The 20950-nt window shown below is 36.4% G+C and overlaps 1 protein-coding gene across 5 annotated transcripts in view; it reads right to left on the reverse strand.

Annotated features, from left to right (window-relative positions):
* The window catches only part of ANKIB1 (ankyrin repeat and IBR domain containing 1), a 135233-nt gene that overhangs the window by 11979 nt on the left and 102304 nt on the right, over positions 1 to 20950 (reverse strand). For all 5 annotated transcript variants that reach the window (XM_077776248.1, XM_077776249.1, XM_077776247.1 and 2 more), the window contains 5 exons: positions 18595 to 18683; positions 10348 to 10478; positions 3167 to 3301; positions 2183 to 2269; positions 2026 to 2092 (listed from right to left, as the gene is read on the reverse strand). In XM_077776248.1, the coding sequence (XP_077632374.1) occupies positions 2026 to 2092; positions 2183 to 2269; positions 3167 to 3301; positions 10348 to 10478; positions 18595 to 18683 (509 nt within the window). The remainder of the gene's footprint in view (positions 1 to 2025; positions 2093 to 2182; positions 2270 to 3166; positions 3302 to 10347; positions 10479 to 18594; positions 18684 to 20950) is intronic.

Genomic DNA, 20950 nt, shown 5'->3' on the forward strand with positions numbered 1-20950 from the left:
AACAAATCTAGCTTTAGGTCAACTCCGCTTCACTATGTTTTTCAGGTTATATCTACTGAAACTTTGCTGATAAAGAGATAGGAGCACCTGGGTGGCTTAGTCAGTTCAGCGTCCAACTTCTGTTCAGGTCATGATCTCACAGTTCACGAGTTTGAGCCTCACATTGGGCTCTGTGCAGACAGCTCAGAGCCTGGAAACTTTTTGGTTCTGATTTTCCCTCTCTCTCAGCCCCTCCCCTGCTCATACTGTCTCTGTCTCTCTCTCAAAAATAAATAAAACATTAAAAAAATAAAGAGTTAAAAACAAATGGGGGATGTCTGGCTGGTTCAATCCAAAGAGCATAACACTCCTGATCTCAGGGTCATGAGTTTGAGCCCCACGTTAGGTTACTAAAACAAACTTAAAAAAAAAAAGAAAACAAATGCCCTGCTAAGTTGCTTGCTAGGAAAAAAATAGCCTAATTATGATTATGCTTCTGCAAACAAAACCTTGTAAGAAAAAAGATATAATGTTCTGGGAGGACAACTGGATAACTAATGCTAGTAAAGAAAATATATCAAGGAGAGAAATAAAGGGAAGACTGAGGAAAAGGGGAGATGAAACTGCCTTAATATTGAGACTGTTCCTTTTCCAAGTATCATTATAACATTCTAGTTTTCTCCCTAACTGCAAATAAAGGGAAACTAAGCAGTAGAATCTAGATTCATAAGTACTTTTGAAAATAAGATTCTTCTGCATGCCCATGGAAAGAAATTACATGTGTATGCACACACACTGATAGATACACACTATTCCAAAATACCTAACCTAGAAGAGGGATCTGAACTAAAAGATGTAAAAAAGGAAAAACAAAACGAAACATCATCCCCCACTAGGACATGTGTGAGAAATATGTAAAGGTTTATTTCTTAAGCCTTTCTAAGTCTTAAATCATTTAACGTATCTTATTATGCTGTCTAGAACGTCCTGAAGGTTCAACAGAAGCAGTATTTCACATCTACAGATATTTATTGAATGTTTGCTATGTGTCAGGCATTGTTCTAAGCATTAGCGACAGCCCAGTGATTAAAGAGACAAAAATCCTTGTTTGAAGAACTGTAGAACGTGTGAGGGTTTTGTCCTTTCAATTTTTACTGTGGAGAGTACCTCAAAGTACTTTTAGACTAAAGTCTAAAAACTAGTAGTAAGGAGACAAAGCTGCTACTGATACTTTTTCTTCTACTCTAATTTATTTAATTTATGCTTACTATCTTAATTAGGGAATTATCCTCATGAAAAGGGGCTTACTTTTATAAATTAGAACAAATACAATTATAATTGCACTTTTCGGCTGAAAACCTTTTATATATGTTATGATTATTTTAAAAACGTGACTTTAAAACAAACATGGTAGAACCTATGCTGTGTGTGGTCACTGTGATATATTTTAATGATGGAAACAATTCTTAATCCAATTTAGGAATTTTTTTTTTTTTTTTGCATTTCCATTTTAGGATCCATAAGTCAGCCCTATCTCATGTCTTTGCTTTTAGACTCTAACATCCATTATTTTCCAGTGAGATGATTTCTACCAAAACTGTACGTGACCTCCATCCCATTAGGCACTCTGCTAAATTTTCTCTAGAATCTTTGTGACTTCAGTCACACGACAGTTGAGGGGCATGTGAATCTTGCTCTTTTGACTGTATCAAGGATGCTTTTAAGCCCTCTGAGGGCCCATCCACTGTTTCCAATATTGTAGAGCATAAGCAGTGGCACAGAGTAAGCAAAAACATGATGTGTGTTTATTGCTAAAGGCATAGGCCACATTAAGAGGAGCATAGGAAGTAAGATGGGTAGAAAATCTAATTACAGAGGCCTCAACTGCTGAGCTGCACTCTGGGCTTCAGAGAATTCCAAGGAGTACCAGAATGAGTTAAAGGAGATCATGTTTTCTTTGAAGGACCTTAACATCCTACTAATGAAATGACTAAAGCATGGAAGACTATTTTATATTAATTATCACACATACCACTTAAAACTTACTTTCTTTGAGAGCTCTACTCAATTGCTCCATCTTTTCTTTGGCTGTTTTAAGAAGGCGTTGTTCTAACTAAAGAAATAGAAATACATAATTTAAATAATTTTCTTTATTTATTCACAATAGTATAATTCAGAGCACTTGAAATGATTTGGGACATACCTGATAACTATGCTCATGGTTTTTAAATCTTGTATAATAGTGCATAAATCTGTCAAGTTCCTGAAATCGTTTGTGTTTTTTCTCAGCCTAGGAAACAAAAGTCCATAAATGACTTTTGTAAATAAAGTACTATTAAAATTGGGGACTCTGTCACTTAATATTACTTATCAGAAACAGGTAATTGTGCATACAGATTTGATTATTTTATTGAGGAAAAAAATACATTTTTAAGGCTACCAGAACAAAGTCTTGCGTTTGTATTCTCTGTGATAAATCAATGAATCTATGATCTCAGAATATAAGGCAAAGATGCCTCTTAAGACCTTCATTATCAGATCTTCGATGTTTTACTATATTGCTTATTGCTATGGGCTGAATTGTGTCTCCCCAAAATTCATGTTGAAGCCTTAACCCCCAATGTGACTGACTGGATTTGAAGATAGGGCCTATGTATGAGGCAATCATTAGGGTAGGACTTTAATCCAGTAGCATTAGTGCTCTAATAAGAAAATGAAGAGACACCAGAGCTTTCTCTCTCTCCACACCATGTGAAGACATAGCAAGAAGAGAGCTAGCCCTCTGCAAGCCAAGAAAAGAGTCGACCATCAGAAATCGAATTGGCACGAATCTTGATCTAGGCTCCAGGACTGTGATAAATACCTTTCTGTTGTTTAGCCACTCACTTTATGGTATTTGTTATGGCAGCCAAGCAAAGAGATTCATTATATGCTATAACATAATACTGTATTGTTGACATTATGCTAAAACTGTTAAGTCATTACAGAAACAGGGATATATGAGACTTATCTTCCCCAATATAAAAAAAGGAGTATTAAAAAGCTCTCAAGTTGATAGAACTATTCTGTTTAAATTAAAGGCAACTATAAAGGCCTCATTATAAGACAGGAAAAGAAGAAATGCAAAATACTCGCAATGGTATTAAGTGGCTTAGCCAGAGGACTTGATTTAAACAGTTCTGTTTACCTCCACAGTCATTTCCTTGGATTGCTCCTCCACATGCTGTATGACTTCATAGCGAGTACATCTGTAATAACCGCCTGTGGAAGAACTATGCTTTTTCCATTCTTCTAGGCAAATCCAGCAAAAGTCATACTTGCACTTTAAAAGAAAACATATGCAAACATCACCCCTGTGTTAAGATGCAAATATTTTCTGAGTTCTAGTCAACCACTTTGTAGAGATTAAACAATTCCGCCTCTGTGACCAGGAATAATAAATCTTCTTAAAGACATATCAACTTTTTCATGTTTCCTCTGGGACCCTCATCTGCACTATGGAAAGATGTGAGAGTAGTTCAAAATTACTGTTTATAAGGATAAGTTAAAAAGTAAATCATAATATTATGACGTAATATCAAGGAATCTAAAAATATCAATAGGAGGGGCACCTGGGTGGCTCGGTCGGTTAAGCATCCAACTTCGGCTCAGGTCATAAACTCACTTTCACAAGTTCGAGCCCCACATTGGGCTCTGTGCTTACAGCTCAGAGCCTGGAGCCTGATTTGGATTCTGTGTCTCCCTCCCTCTCTGACCCTCCCCTGCTCGTGCTCTCTCCCTCTCTCTCAAAAATAAAGACTGATTAAAGAAATCAATAAGATATTCTTTCCCAATAACAACATTATTTAATATTTCATTTTTCCAGTGCATGGTAACCTTTGGTCTCTGAAGTTTCACCAGTCTTCATCAGAAGTTTTTCTGATGACTGTGACAAATTGGTTTTGAAACCAGAAAACAAGTCTGAGAGGTTTCTAAGTAGGAAGACTGATCTAAAACCTATTTCTCATTTTTAAGAAAATTTCACTTTCTTAATTACCAAAATTAGCAGAAAATGCCAAAAATATGAGCATCCCAGTATGAAAATACATCATTTTTTAAAATCCTTATGGATTTTGGGTCAGAAAGATCTCATTTCAAGTCTGTTTTCTTCTGGCACTTTTGTTTTTTAAATTTATCTGGGTATATAGCATATATTATGGATTCAACTTTATTTTTATCCACACATCTGCCCAGTTATTTCAATACTATTTATTGAACAGTCCATGTTTCTTCACTGGCTGGAGATCCTCCTTTACATAACATATGCTAAATTCCCCTATACCTGCGTATTTTCTGGGTTTTCTATTATGTTTCGTTAATCTCTAGATTCATGTCCCAGCACCATGCTGTTTTAATTACTGAGCTTTTATAACAATAACAGGCTTACTATCTGACAAGGCTGGTTCCTCCTCACTGTTCTTTTTCAGTTTTCCCAGCTGTTCCTGCTTTGTTTCTCCATGTGAACTTTTGAATTAGCTTACCGAGATGCAGAAACAAAACCTGCTGGTATCTTTGTTGGAATCTTTCTATCCAACAACTTTACTACCTTTCCATTTGTCATCTGTGTGTCCTACACGAAAGGGGTCTTAGGATTTTCTTCATATACGTTTTGTATATTTCTTAAGTTTCTTTTTAGATAAATGAGATCTTCCCTTTCAGTTTGGATGTTTTTGGTACACATGAAGGCTACTGCTTTCTGCATATTAATTTTCTACTCTGCTAATTTACTGAATTTTGTTGTTAGTAGTTTTTAAATTGATTCTTGTGGGTTTTATAGGTATAAAATCAATCATGCTATCAGCAAAAAAAAGAGAATTTTATCACCTCATTTCTGATTTTTACATCTCTAATTTCTTCTTATTGTCTAAATATGTTGAGTGGTATCACTAGTCCAATCTTAATATTTGGACAGCATCCTTATCTTGTTCTTGATTTTAGTGAGAGTACCTCTACTATATCCCATTAAATATTATTCTAACTTTTGGACTGAAGTAGATTTATATATTTAATTTTTTAAAAAAGTTTATTTTTGAGACAGAGAGAGAGCACGAGTGGGGATGTGGCAGAGAGACAGAGAGACACAGAACCTGAAACAGGCTCCAGGCTCTGAGCTGTCAGCACAGAACTTAATGCAGGGCTGGAACCCACAAACTGTGAGATCATGACCTGAGCCGAAGTCAGACACTTAACCGACTGAGCCACCTAGGCACCCCTGAAGTGGATTTATTTTTATCATACTAAGGAAGAGTTCATCTGAACCTATTTTTTTGAGTGTCTTAATAAAGACTGGTTGTTGACTTTTTGGTCAAATGCCCTTTTAGCACCTACAGACCATATATATGGTTTTTCTCTTTAGATCTACTAATAAGACAAGGTACAGAAATAGCTTTTATTTTTTATTAAAAATTTTTTTTTAAAAAGTTTTATTTATTTCTGAGAGACAGAGAGAGAGAGAGAGAGAGAGAGACAGCGTGAGCAGGGGAGGGTCACAGAGAGAGGGAAATACAGAATCTGAAGCAAGCTCCAGGCTCTGAGCTAGCTATCAGCACAGAGCCCAGACGCGGGGATCAAACCCACAAACGGTGAGATCATGACCTGAGCTGAAGTCGGACGCTCAACCGACTGAGCCACCCGGGCACCCCTATTTTTTATTTTTTGATGTTTTTTAATTTTTTATTTTTGAGAGAGAGAGAAACAGAGTACAAGTGGGGAAGGGATTGAGAGAGGGAGACACAGAATTGAAGCAGGCTCCAGGCTCTGAGCTATCGGCATAGAGACTGACATGGGGCTCAAACTCCCAAATCGCGAGATAATAACCCGAACCAAAGTCGGATGCTTAACCACAGAGCCACCCAGGTGCCCCTCAATTACCTTTTTTATAAAAAAAATTTAATTGAGATATACTTGACAATCAATTATCCTTTTATTAATGTTTTCTGCGGGATTATATTTGCTAAGATTTCCCCCTCTAATATCTTATTTAATTTTTTTTATGTCTTTATTTTGAGAGACGGAGACAGAGTGTGAGCAGGGGAGGGGCAGAGAGAGAGGGAGACACAGAATCTGAAGCTGGTTCCAGACTCTGAGCTGTCAGTACAGAGCCCAATGCAGGGCTCGAACCCACAGACTGTGAGATCATGACCTGAGCCGAAGCCGGACGCTTAACTGACTGAGCCACCCAGGTGCCCCTCTAATATCTTATTTAGGACTTATGCATTATTGTTCATAAGTAAGACTAATCTATAATTTTCTTTTAAGTTTTATGATCTTGTCAAGTGTTGATATCAAGTTTCTCACTTTATAGTAATTTGAAAATTTTCATTTTTTAAAAAATGTTTATTTTTGAGAGACACAAAGTGCAAGTTGGGGCAGGGGCAGAGAGAGAGGAAGACACATATCCGAAGCGGGCTCCAGGCTTTGAGCTGTCAGCACAGAGCATGATGTGGGGCTCTAACCCAAGAATGGTGAGATCATGACCTGAGTCCAAGTCGGACACTTAACTAACTGAGCCACCCAGGCGCCCCTCATATATTTTTTTAAAAAGAACTCCCAGGAACAGTTTAAGTCACACTAGAATTGCACACTAAAGAAAAGGCAATTCTTTAAAGATTTGATAAAATTCTATTGTGAAACTGTTAGGGCCTATTGCTTTAAAGGGGGAAGCCTGCTGAAAAACTTTCTTCTATGGAAAGAAGTTTGTTTGGATAGTTCTTCTAGGATCAGTTTTAATAAATTATATTTTCTTAGAAAATCAATCCATTCCATTTGGGGACACCTGGGTGGCTCAGCTGGTTAAGCATCTAACTTTGGCTAGGTCATGATCTCGAAGTTTGTGAGTTCAAGGCCCACATTGGGCTCTGTGCTTAGACAGCTTAGAGTCTGGAGCCTGCTTCAGATCCTGCGTTCTCTCTGCCCCTCCCGTGCTCATGCCGTCTTTCTTTCAAAAAGAAAAATAAACATTAAAAAAAATAAAAAATTTAAAAAAACCAGAAAATCCATTCCAAATTCAAGTTTGCTTTATTTCTTGATTAGTCCTCTTAATTCTGACATTGTGTTTTTGAACTCCCTCATCTTCATTTTTTTCTTACATAAGCTTAGTGGTTTATCTTATTTTTTCTTAAGAAAAATATTTTTTTTAAGAAAAATATTTTTTGGGTTTGTCAGTTGTATTGCTTTTCAGTTTTTAAGTCACTGATTTCTGCTTAAAAAAAAAGTCCTTCCTCTTGGCATGCTCCAAGTTTATTCTGTTTTTCTAATTTTTAAAATTATATGCTTAAATCATTCCTCATTTTGTATTGGTTTAATAAGGCTATGGGACATTTCTGAGCAGTGCTCTAGATACAGGCACTCAAGTTCTGATAAAGAAATACTTCCATTATCTTAGTTTTCTAGATAGTCTTTAATTCAACTTATATTTCCTTTTTTTACTCAAGAGTTGAGAAATTTAAAATTTCCAAATGAAAAGGGCTTTTGTACCTTTACTATTAATTTCTATTTCATTCCATTATGATAAGAGAATGTTGCTATTACTATTTCTATTTTCTGCAGTATTACTGAGATTTTCTTTGATGACCAATGGTCAAATTTTTTTGCTAATGATCCATGGATACTTGCAAAGATGGTGTAATCCAAATTTTCAGGTCACAGAGTTTGAATATAAAAACATCAGATATACCATAGTAGTTATGTTAAATCTTCTGTATCTTCACTAATTTTTTCTCTACCTGATAGGTCACGGACAGAGAACTGAATTAAAGTCTCTGTATTCATCTAGCTCTTTACTAACATGCACTTACACAATAAGTTATGGATATCAAAGTTCTGAGAGTATGCAAGTTCTTTTGTTGCTTGGTATCAGCAAACTTTGTGCCTAATTTGATACAAGTACCTTTCAGTACAGCTTTACTAATATCTCAAAATTAGTGGCAAAAGTTTCTACAAAATAGCCAAATTTCATATTTTATAAGAAAAAGAATACAGAGCTTAAATAACTTTTATTTTTTAGTTGCAGCCTATAGTTTTACAGAGTCAGATGAAGAAAATTACTATAAGTGACTTAAAATGTGTGAGAATGCAAAATCTAAAAATTAAAGGGAAATGAATACAGATTGTTTTCTGAACTACACAGAACTATTTTTATAAGGTGAAATTTGTTATTCTTCTAAGATGTTTAACAGTTTGTTTCCAGAAAGTAAAAACTGTCTATTGAATCATAATCAAAACTATGGCATTAATAAAAGTAGATTATGATTTAGTCATTGTGTTAAAGCATGGATTCAATTATGCATGATCTGCTGTTCCACTTTCACATTTAAAAAGAAAATTCTAGAAGTATGAAATTTTTCTGTAGCAAGGTTATTACTTTCTAGATGTCTTTTCTTCTGTGTCTTAAGAATTATTTGTTAGTTTCTTTTGTTAAATGCAAACACTTCAGATGGTATATTAGACAGACTACTACATTTACATAGTGTGCAACTAAATGTTTCTTTTAAATACAACAGAAGCTTAAGCAAAAAGCTGTTTAAAATAAATTATCTTAAAAGCCTGATGAATTCATGAAAATATTCACTCAATACATATTTATCAACTACCTGATACTGGTAGGTGCTTTGAAGGAAATAAAGGTAATATTGGATCTTGCTGATTTTTATGGTCAACCTACATTTCTTTACACATCTATACAGTCTGTATGAGATTTTTCTAAGAAAAAACTAATAATGGATATTGGAGAGAAGACCACAAATATTTCTGGCCTGACCAACTGAACTAATAATAAGTACCTTGGAGCATTTTGCTCAGAACACTGTACTACATTTTTTTTCTTCCTTCTTAGGAAATCATTATTACTGTCTCACTAAGCCAATTAATTTATATTAATTTTATAATAGGCTTATACAATTATCTGGTACTGCTATAATTTTTTATGTAATAATGATTAGCTTTAATGTTAAAAATCAAGTCATACTGGGGTGCCTGGCTGACTCAGTTGGTTAAGCACCTGACTCTTGATTTCACCTCAGGTCATGATCTCACAATTTATGGAACTGAGCCCTTGTGTTGGGCTCTGAAATGACACTGCAGAACCTGCTTGGGATTCTCTTTCCCCTCCTCTTTCTGCCCCTTTGTAGCTCGTGCTCTCTCTCTCTCAAAAGTAAATCGATAAACTTAAAAAAATATTTTAAAAAATCAAATAATACTTAGAAGATATTTATGTATTTTATTGGAATCTTCTGAACTATTTGGGTTTCTTTCACAATGTAAATTAGAAAAGTTACATTATCCTCTTGATATTAAGTAATTATTTTTTATATATATGGAGCTTCCAATGAAAAGGAAAAAAACTGGAATATCATTATAATTTGGAAACAAAAATGTTTATAAATTCTGGCATGGTATAATAAAATATTTATTAACCTAATTCCAGAATATTTATTTTACATATGGAAGTTTCTTTCTATGCAACTATGTCAATNAGGGTAGTCTTCCAAAAATAATTATTTATATTAGTTATTTTTTGGTCAAGATCTTTGTCGGCATTTTCATTTTCATTAAGTTTATTTTTGAGAGAGAGAGAAAGTGAGAGCATGAGCAGGGGAGGGACAGAGAGAGGGGTGGGGAGAGAGAATCTCAAGCGGGCTCTATACTGACTGTGTGAGCCTAATGTGGGGCTCAGTCCTAAGAATCATGAGATCATGACTTGAACTGAAATCATGAGTTGGAGACTTAACTGACTGAGCCACCAGATGCTGCAGCATTTTCATTTTAAATACAGTAAATAATTACTTGTTTAACTGATGATTTCATTAGCAGACCTAAAGTCTGCCTACAACTTCAGGTACTTTTATTTTACAGCCACTTATATACATAGACACCAAGATTTAGATTTGGACCTAGAGGAATTGCCTAGAGCCTGACTTGGGCCTTGAAACTAAGCTGTGTGCTTAAAAGCTACCTGTGTAAGAGATGTCTATAAAGTAGCATTTTATCATTTAATATTATTATTTATATAAAGACAAAACTCTCAAAATCCTCACTGGGGGAGGCAATCAGGATCCTCACTGGGAGAGATAATTAGCAGGGAAAGATTCAGGTATTTTTGATCTTTTGCCCAAATATCACTGAATCCTTAACCTATTTTTAACATTCATCATGAGTATAAAATTTAGTAGTATAAAGCAATACTTATGTTATTCAGCAAAGAATATAGAATGTAATCTGCTAGAATTCATCTGAAACCCAGCAACATTTTTATGCTTGTTTCTTCTTTGGATTAACAGTCAGATTTAGATTCTAACTGCAAAACATGCAAAATCCTCTTTAACATCTTACCTTAGCACACTGCATGTGATTACATCCCTCATTCTTCTGTATCGGAGACTTACAGTTAGCACAAGGCTTGGAGTTAGTTAACAACCAGAGACAATTGGCAGCATCCTCATAAGCTTCACTAACTCCTACAACTTTGGGATATTAAGCACAAACATAAAATACACGATTTAGTGTATGACTTCAGAGGGAACCCCCCTACCCCCTGCGAAAGTTTTCTTTGTACACTGTCTCTGACCATGTATTTTTCTTTTCTTTTTTTTTTTAATGTTTATTTAGCTTTGAGAGAGAGACAGAGCACAAGTAGGGGAGGGGCAGAGAGAGAATCCAAAGCAGGCTCCAGGCTCTAAGCTGTCAGCACAGAGCCCAATGCAGGGCTTGAACTCACGAACTGTGAGATCACGACCTGAGCTGAAGGTGGATGCTTAACCGACTGAGCCACCCAGGTGCCCCAAACCATGTATTTATTTTCTATATAGGATCTATGGCAAAGTTTTAAAACTGCTTTTTTTCTGAAGAGCATGATTATAGGATAAGGAGTTGTCTTCCAAAAGCTTGATATATGAAATATGATTTAAAGATTTCTTTCTAAAGTTGTGTTCAAATAAACAAGGGAAGAAAAAAACCAAAGTTAAAAAAAAAAGCAACATATTATTGTCTGTTTAAAATAACTACTGCATCAAAGAAAATTATAGGAAGAATGGCCCCCAGACCATAATTTCTTAAGTGGGTCAGTTACAAACAGAATGACCAGAGATTTTCACCATAGTAAAAAACATGAAAGTTATATTGAAATATCAATATTTTTATCCATGATTACTTCGGATGAACTAAAAATGAATCCCATGTAATGTGTCTAAAACTAAACTTACATTTCCCCTAAACCTGCCCCTTTTTCTATCCCCTGTCCCAGTAAATGATATGATCATCTACTCAGAGTCAATCCAGGAACATGGATCTTGGACACCCTCCTTTCCCTAACCTGCCACATTCCATTGTTTCTACCTCTTTCTCTTTCTTATCTGTCTCCTCTTCACTCCCACTTCTTACTGCTTTAACTAGGGTGCTCCACACCTCTTGCCTAGACAATTAAAACACAGAAAACCAACCTATCTCCCAGCTCCTTCTTCTGCTCTCAACTTCCAACTTCTATTATACTGCTTACACAGTGATCTTTTAAAAATACAAATCTCCTTTTGGGGTGCCTGGGTAGCTCAGTTGCTTAAGCATCTAACTCTTGATTTTGGCTCAAGTCATGATCTTACAGTTCCTGGGATTGAGCCCCACATCAGGCTCTGTGTTGATAGCATGGAGCCTACTTAGGATTCTCTCTCTCTCTCTCTTTCTCTCTCTCTCTCCACATCAGGCTCTGTGTTGATAGCATGGAGCCTACTTAGGATTCTCTCTCTCTCTCTCTCTCTCTCTCTCTTACCCTCCCTCCCTCTCCCGGTTGTGTGTGCTCTCTCAAAATAAATAAATGTTAAAAAAAAAAAAGTCTCCTTTAAATCTTTTAGATGCTGCCCCCTGACTGCAAGATAAAATAAAATTGCTTTAGCAAAAGATGCAAAGTCCTTCATGATTTGGCTGCTATCTACCTGGCAAGCTTCTCCTACCCTCTAACCCCACACTAATCTTCTATTCTTCACTTTAAACTCAATTTATTCTACCTTAATTTGAGATCTGCAGTCTTATTGAATGTCATGATCTTTAAAAGATACTAAATCTTGTAACTTTATGTTTTAAAACCAATACCCACCCCCAGCACCCCAAGTGGAGAGTTATGAACAGAGAGTTGCAGACATACAATTTAAAATGTAATTTTTTCCTCTCTGTCAGTAATCAAGTTGGTTTTCTTTTCTAGCTCTAAGTGCACAGGGAAGTTCTACCTTTTCTTTCCCAAAAGGGATGTCCATAACTCACGTGAAATCACTGCACGTGGCCCATCCAATCAAGGCCCTGATTACATGTAGCCATTTTTCAAAAGGGTGGGGTAAGGAGTTATCTCTACTGTTAAAAAGCAGGTGAGAAATCAGACTCCTTGAGTTTTGAAGTTTAAGGAAAAATTACCCAACCCTAGAAAGAGAAGGGAGACAAAGGTTGGGCAGGTTGACCTCTGAGAAGTGGCTCAGTATATGAACTAGAAGAGCTGAGCACTATGATTAGCCCTTTGATGGAGCCTAGCAGAGGAGGAATGGGGCTGTCTTGCTTCAAGGAGCCCCAAGTGCCTACCAACTTAAGTTTGTTCAACAACAGAATAGCAGCCACTGCTGGACTATGAAACACTGGTGTTCAATTTCACCACACAGCAAAGTGAGACAATAGCAGCAATGAACTGATCAGACTCCACTCCAGTACTAAACCCGCTTGGTAGAAGATGGTTTGATTAGGATATTGCTAACAGAGAATTGTCAGTTAATTTAGTGGAGAACAGGAGTTTCAGAAGGAGCTTACTATATGTATGGCTAATTAGCTCAAGTTGTGAAGGAAATCCCATTTACAAAGGCATTTAAAACCTAATCAACTACGTACAATGTCTAATTTTTGTTTTTAAGTAGTACCCTCTCTCATCCTTTCAGCATCAACATTATTTTTAGCTCAGAGGCTCTAACATATTCTTATGACCTTTATTGTCCATTGTTATAATAAATAAAGCACAAAGCCATTAAAACAAAGCAGCTTTTGTGGCCTGCAACATAACAGTTTTTTTCTACCACCCTCGGAGAGAATGCTAGTTCCTAACTGTGTTCTAGAGGACTGTATAAAGTAAATCGCGTCCAGGAAATAACTATTATTAAAACAAAAACTTGTAGTGGGAAAAAGGTCTTTACCTCTAGTTCTCTGAACATGCTTATTTCATACAAGTGCCCTTTGTATATACTTTTCTTCATACTTGTAATATCTTATCTCCCTTCAGTCTACCTGGTGAGTTTTCTTCACCCTGAGTTCCAGTCTCTTCTCTTGTCTTCGGTTACACGACTAGGTCTCTTTGTAAGAAATATTAACTTCATTTGATCAAGTTTTAGAACATAAAAATCTAAGCTCTACTAGTAGAATCAATATGTATGTAAGTGAAAAAAAAGTTGATTTTAAAGACTGACTACTTAAAAAGACTATCTGAATTCTATTCAATAACCATTTATTACGTAGTATGGAAAAACTGGTCTGAAATTTTTATAAATTAGCTATCTTTTCACTGAATATATAATCATTCCCCTCTTGCTCTGATTAGACATAATAGAAGCAGTTTCAGTGCTGAAAAATAGTATTTGAATCTTTATATTGAACTAATCTTAGTTTATTTTCTAATACTTTTTCTTATTAGATTTTGTCACTTCTTTTGAGTCTCATAATTCAAAGACTTTGGAAAACTGGGCATAAAGGAGAAAATGATCTCAGGAATTGACAAGTTCAGTTGAAAATGCTTATGCCAAAGATAATGTGACCATGATCCAAATTAAAATGTAAACGAGATAGCATTAAATCATACTTTTCTTTGCTGAAATATTATTTTTATATATTTAATGATGATGTTCTGCTTAAACATTTCAGTTGGCTTATTATTATTTGCATTAAGCCTTATCCTAAATTTCACAAACTTCAGTGGCCATTAATAGTGGTCAAATGGCCATCACATTTCAGTCTGGAGGACAATGAGAAATTCCTAGGTATTTCTCAGTAACTGGAAACTTTTCTGCAGTCTTGGCTTTGGTCCTTCTCTGGTAGACAACTTTTCAGGCATCATCAGTCTTTTGTCTTCTATCCAATTTTCTAAACTTTCTCTGTCTTTCTAAATTAAAAAACCATTTGGAACTCTTTGAAGGAATCTTCAGTTTTTAATTTGAGGCCTCCCTGTCTCTGGGCCACCAGAAGTAACTATGTATAGACCACACACACCATTTTCTAGTACTTCTATTTCTCTTCTCTTCTCATTATCAGGACCATTATTGTATGTGAGGGTATTCTGTAACTGTTTCACCAATAATCTGCACTTACTAGCTACATTGTTCTCTCTCTCTTTCCCTAGTAAAAACTTATTTGTGGGTTTGGAATGAATGATCAATTTTACAATGGTAAGAGATAACTAAAAATAATCACCCACTTAAAAATGCTTGCTTTTTATCTTAAACTGGACACTTAACAGCCATTTTCTACTCAAGAATTAAATAATATATTGTACTAATTATTTCCTGTGGTGCACTACCTCTTCGAGGCAACTGATAAGTACGCTAGATTTACAACTTAATAAAATTCTCTCTTCTTAACTCTCCTCTCCTACTTGCATTGCCTCTGTCTTGTTCCAGCCCTCATATCTTCTCACCTGGACATTCTGAAGTTTTCTCAGAAACAGCTTTCTTACCTATTGTCTCAATAGTTCTTATTTACCATCCACACTTCCACCTAAGTGTTCTCTCTCAGTAAGCATCTTCAATTATCACTCTCCTACTCAAAACTCCTTTTCAGTGTCTCAGGATGAAGTCAGACCTCTCAACACTGCATATAACCCCTGCCTTGCCCCCTCCCCCCCCCCCCCCCCCCACCCCCACNNNNCTCCCGACACCTGATTTGGACTTCTGCCTATGCAGTCTCATCTCTCAGTGCAGCACCTTCCTTTGCACTCAGTATCTGCAGCCCTTGAATACACCATGCTATCTCACAGCTCTGCTTCACCCAAAGCCCCAGTGTTTTTCCTGTTCTGGTGGGCGTGAAGTATATCTATCAGTTTTCAAGAAGCAGCTCAGGCACCAATTCTTTTATATTGCTTTTCCTCACACTCTCCTAGAGAACTGGTCTTCTCCTTGCTCTCTCCTCTCCCTCATAATGTGCCACAGGTATGCTGTTCTTTCACAGCGTTAATAATATTTCTTTTTCTTAGTTTTGTATATAGTTGTCGTCATCTCTAAAATGTAAATTTCAAGAACATAGAGGGCACCTTATTTCTGTATTCCAATATAAAATAGCACTCAATAAATGTTAAATAAAGATATCATTTAAAAGCAACAAGTTATTTCTAAGTTTTCTCAGCATCTCATCTCAGCTGCAGACAAACACTTCTAAAATCCCACTGGACATCTCCACATAAATGTCCTGCAAGTACTTCAAGTTAACAATGTCTTAAACACAATTTATTTTCCCCTGAAAGTTACTCTTTTTTAAAAAAAAAATTTATTTATTTATTCCTGGAGCAGTGCAGAGACAGAGGGACACAGAATTCCAAGCAGACTTCATGCTGTCAGGACACAGCCTGATGTGGGGCTTGAACTCATGAACCATGAGATCATGATCTGAGCTGAGCTGAAGAGCTGGATGCCTGACTGAGACAGCAAGGCACCCTGAAACTCATATCTGAATTTCCTAGGTTGACCAATGATCCACCCTCTTACTCAAACTAAAAATTCCCCTTCCTACTTTGATGTCTCCTTCAGTCTAACCTTCCTAGTCATCACTTACCTTTGTATAAATATCTCAGATAATGCCACTTCCCTACTTAAAAAATGCATTCTTTGACTTATTCTATTAACAAAATAATTTCAGTTTTATCTGGCAACACCTACCTTTCCAGCCTCATCTCTTAAAAATTCTCCCATGGACCTTCATGTTAGGCTTCATATAAATGTATTAAGAAATGTAGGTAGGTGGGCAATAGCAAACCATGTCTAATAAATATGATGTTTCTTGGTGCCCATGGCAAAAAATGAATGCAAAATCCAATGTTTTGTCATGTTTAAAGGTGTTGCAGGATACTAATATTAATCTATTTATGGAACTCACACACATACACAGACCCATACATATCAGGAGAATAGGAAAATAGATGGGTGTCAAGGGAGCAATGACAAGCTATTATCTGGCATTCAAGAGAGAGACACAATGTACCTGGGAAATAAAACAATCTATACAAGTGTTTCTGATTTGGGAATTTCCTAGCACATAGCAGGTACTCAAAAAAATATTTGCTGAGGGGCACCTGGGCGGCTCAGTTGGTTAAGTGTCCAACTTCAGTTCAGGTTGTGATCTCACAATTTGTGAATTTGATACCCCTTTCAGGCTCTGTGCTGACAGCTCAGAGCCAGGAACCTGCTTCAGATTTTGTGTCTCCCTCTCTCTTTGCCCCTCCCCAGCTTGCACTCTGTTTCTCTGTCTCAAATATAAACAAACATAAAATTTAAAAAAAAAAAACAAGAATTGGAAAGATTAAAAAAAATTGTTGATTGAATGATAGAGTGTTCAGGGTAGAAATTTAATCAGGGGCGCCTGGGTGGCTCAGTTGGTTAAGCGTCTGACTTTGGCTCAGGTCATGATCTCACGGTTTGTGGGTTCGAGCCCCGCATCGGGCTCTGTGCTGACAGCTAGCTCAGAGCCTGGAGCCTGCTTCAGATTCTGTGTCTCCCTCTCTCTCTGACCCTCCTCTGCTCACGCTGTCTCTCTCGCTCTCTCAGAAATAAATAAAACATTAAAAAAATAAAAGAAATATTTAATCAGATTTCACCATGAAATATCCTAAGATTATTCATTTACCTTTGCTCCTGGGTAAGGGACATAAGCCTTCTCATCATGTGAAAGGGATCTCCCTCAATTAATAAACTGATATTCTGGGTTACATAGTGGACTCTTCTTCATGGGTTTGAATGACCCTACGTCAATGCATAAAATGAATCTTGTGAATCTAAAATGCCAAGGACAAGCTCTTGGGCAATGGTACGTTGCCTGATTGAATACAAGACTGTAGGGTTTCAGAGCTGTCAGCCAGGCTCTGCTAGAGTCACTTCAGCTGCTGACAGAAATACCTACCAAAGCTCTGCCTCTGCAGATACACTAGAACCAATTCCTCTCTCATTGCCTTAAGGAGGATTCTATGATACCCACCCCCGTCCAACCTGATTTACTCTCATCTTTACCCAACTATATTAGTTATCATATGATACTGTAATGATCTGCTTCCCTTCTAGCATATGTACTTTTTGAAGGCTGGCATTGATGCATCATCATGTACTTTGCTCATAATAAGTGCAGATTCACTGAATTTTTTAAAAAATTTTATTTCTTTTAATGTTTATTTTTGAGAGAGAAAGAGAGAGACTGAGTGTGACAGAATCCAAAGCAGGCTACAGGCTCTGAGCTGTCAGCACAGAGCCTGGTGTGGGGCTTGAACTCACAAACTGCGAGATCATGACTTGAGCTGAGGTTGGGTGCTTAACCAACCAAACCATACAGGTGGCCAAGTAAATTCTTTTTTTTTTTTAATTTTTATTTATTTTTAATTTTGAGAGAGAGAGCATGTGTGCATTTATGCATGAGCAGGGCAGGGGAGCACAGAGGGAAAGGGACAGAGAATCTTAAGCAGACTCAACGCCCAACATGGAGCTCAATGCACGCCTCGATCTCATGACCATGACGACATGACTTGAGTCGAAATCAAGGGTCGCATGCTCAACTGACTGAGCCACCCAGATGCCCCAGTCAATTCTTAATCCTGATTTGTAATACGTCAAACTAACTCCCTTATATAAAAAGTTAAAAAAAATTAACTTTTATATTAATGTGAAAATAAACAGTTGTCATAAAACACTTCAGGGGATGAGAAATTATTGTAAAGCAGATATATTTCCCTGTTAAATGCAGGAATTGCTATTAGGAAGGCTAATTGAAACCCGTTCTGTTTCCAGGCACATACACTGTGCCTGATGTCACTCGATCCAATCTAAGTGTTAATTTCTTCATCTGCAAAATGGAATTACTAACACCAATTTCATAGCATTTCTGTAGGATTAATATGTATTTATAGAAATCTCAGTTAAAATAGTTATAGACATGACATTTAATATAAGTAAGTCTACAGAGCCACATAATACCAAGAAATTAACTTGTCTTATCCACCGGAAGCTTCCAGGGAAATAAGAAACTTCCTCTCATTACAGCTTATACATTTCTTCCCTTAAGGTGGAGAAAAGCTAGTTGGTCTACCCCAGGATAAAGGAGATGGCTGTAGGAGAACGGCTTAAATGCAACCCCTGTTTACCCTGTTTATCTTAATTTAAAACAGTCTGTTAGAAATATGGAACCTGTGATTTCCATTGTAAAAACACTGTGATGTCCAAAAGGGTGTTGGTTAGAGGTGTAATGTTAAATAGGAGAGCTACACCATTAACAAACTTGAAAACTTACTTAATGAAGACTCTAAGTAATATGATCATATTATCTTTTGAATGCTATTAGAACATATATAGTATAGCTTTCTAAGATTCCTCTTACGTTCTTCTGGTTTCATTTCAGTTATTTTTTGTAGCCAATTTTTCCATGTTTGGCAGTCACAAGGCTCATGCGCTTCACCAAGGCACTCCCTAAAGAGGAAAACAAAGAAAAGGCAATTAAATATTCTTCATCAACATGAAGCTGAAGGAATAGATGAAAAGTGCTCTTCCAATTAAAAAAATTTTTAAGTTTATTTTTAAGAGAGAGACAGAGGCATTGAGTGGGAGAGGGGCAGAGAGAGAGAGGGGATCCTAAGCAGGCTCTGCACTGGCAGCTTGGGAGCCTGATGAGGAACTCAGTCTCATGAACCGTGAAATCATGACCTGAGCTGAAACCAAGAGTTGGACACTTAACTGACTGAGCTACTCAGGTGTCCCAGTTCTCTTACAATTTTAAAGTTGAGAAAACTGAAGTACAGTGACTAGTGAGAAATGAAGTATTTCAATAGAGGAACTGAAAATATGTTTTTAGAGCTTGATACCACCAGGTCAAAAAATTTTTTAAAGCAGCACATTCATTTACACATTTTTAAAATTTCCAAATAGATTACCTAACATTTATAATTTAGTTTTGCATGCTATAAGAGCTATAAAATATTTTTATCAGTTAGGTTCTGTCCTCACTACTACTACTCAAAGTTTGTTCTCTGGGATAGCAGCACTGTCACTGCTCAGGAGCTTGTTAAACATGCAGAAGAGCAGGCCCGTAAGACCTACTGCTCTGAATCTACATTTTATCAAAATTACCACATGACCCTTCTGAATCTTATAGTTGAAAAAGTACTGTTTTACATCACATTCTTGTTACTTTCACCTTGGAATCCCCAAGTAATAGCTAGGACAATTTAATCTATCGTTGAGTTTCCTGAATCCCAATTTTTTGTTTAACTGGAATTTGGCAAATTTTGATTTGAATAATTAAAAACATACCAATTTATCATTTGTAATTTGATTTTACATTCTTTCTATAGCTATATAAAAAATATAACAGGCTTAAGGAGGAGCCTGGGTGGCTCAGCCGGTTGAGTGTCTGAGTGTTATGATCTCAACAGTCACGGGATTAAGCCCTGTGTCGGGCTCTGCGCTGATGGCTGGGAGCTTGCTCCTTTAGGAGACTCTCTCTCTCTCTCTCCCTCTCTCTGCCACACCCCCACTCCCTCTCACAACAAACAAATAAACATTAAAAAAGAGCTTAAGGCCTTTACAAATTACTCATTTTAATTCAATATAATGGTATATTCTGTAGAACAAAGAAAATTTTACAGTAAATAACAAAATATCATTGTGAAAGGAGAAAAACCCAATCTGTAGGTGCCATCATCATCATCATCATCATGTGTTATTTTAAACAAAAGATCTTGTTTGCAAAGTTTAAGTCTGTTACGAAGACACACCTGCTGATACAGGTAGAGTGTTACAAACTATGAAGAAATATTTTACTATATTAAGAATGTTTCAGGATGCTTGGGTGGCTCAGTCGGTTAAGTGTCCAATTTTGGCTCAGGTCATATTCTCACAGTTTGTGGATTCGAGCCATACATAGGGATCTGTGCTGACAGCTCTGCTTGGATTCTGTGTCTCCCTCTCTCTCTGCCCCTCCCTTGCTCAAATTCTGTTTCTCTATCTCAAAACAAAACAAAACAACACCAACAACAAAAAGAATGTTTCAAATTCTACTTCAAGCCCATTAGAATAGCTACTATTAAAAAAATTGGTGATAACAAGTGTCAGGAAGGATACAGAGAAATGAACCCTTATGCAGTGCTGATAGGAATCTAAAATGATGCAGTTGCTATGGAAAACAGTTCAATGGTTCCTCAAAATGTAAAACACAGAATTATTCAATGATCTATCAATTCCAGTCCTAGGTATACACCTAAAAGAATTAAAAATTCCACAATGACTAAAATTTTTTCACCAATGTTTACAACAGCATTACTCACAAAAGCCAGAATATGATTTAAAACCCACATGTCCATTAACAGATAAACAGATAAACAAAATGTGGCATATATACACACAATGGAATTATTAGTTGGCCATAAAAAGGAATGAAATTTTGATACAACATGGATGAAACTTGAGACATTATGCTAAGTGAAATTAAGTCAGACACAAAAAGATAAATATCATGATTCCACTTACATTGAATATTCAGAAAAGGGAACTCACAGAGAATTGTGTGGTAGAATGGTGGTTAACAGTGGCTATGGGGCAAGGGAAGATGGGGAGTTATTGTTTAATGGTTAGAGTTTCTGTTTGGTATGAGGTAAAAGTTCTGTAAATGGATAGGAAATGGTTGCACAACATTAGGAATGTACTTAATACCACTGAATTATATACTCAAAATGCTTTTA

Source organism: Crocuta crocuta, unplaced genomic scaffold (assembly GCF_008692635.1).
Source record: "Crocuta crocuta isolate KB4526 unplaced genomic scaffold, BGI_CrCroc_1.0 scaffold37, whole genome shotgun sequence".
In the NCBI taxonomy this organism is placed as follows: domain Eukaryota; kingdom Metazoa; phylum Chordata; class Mammalia; order Carnivora; family Hyaenidae; genus Crocuta; species Crocuta crocuta.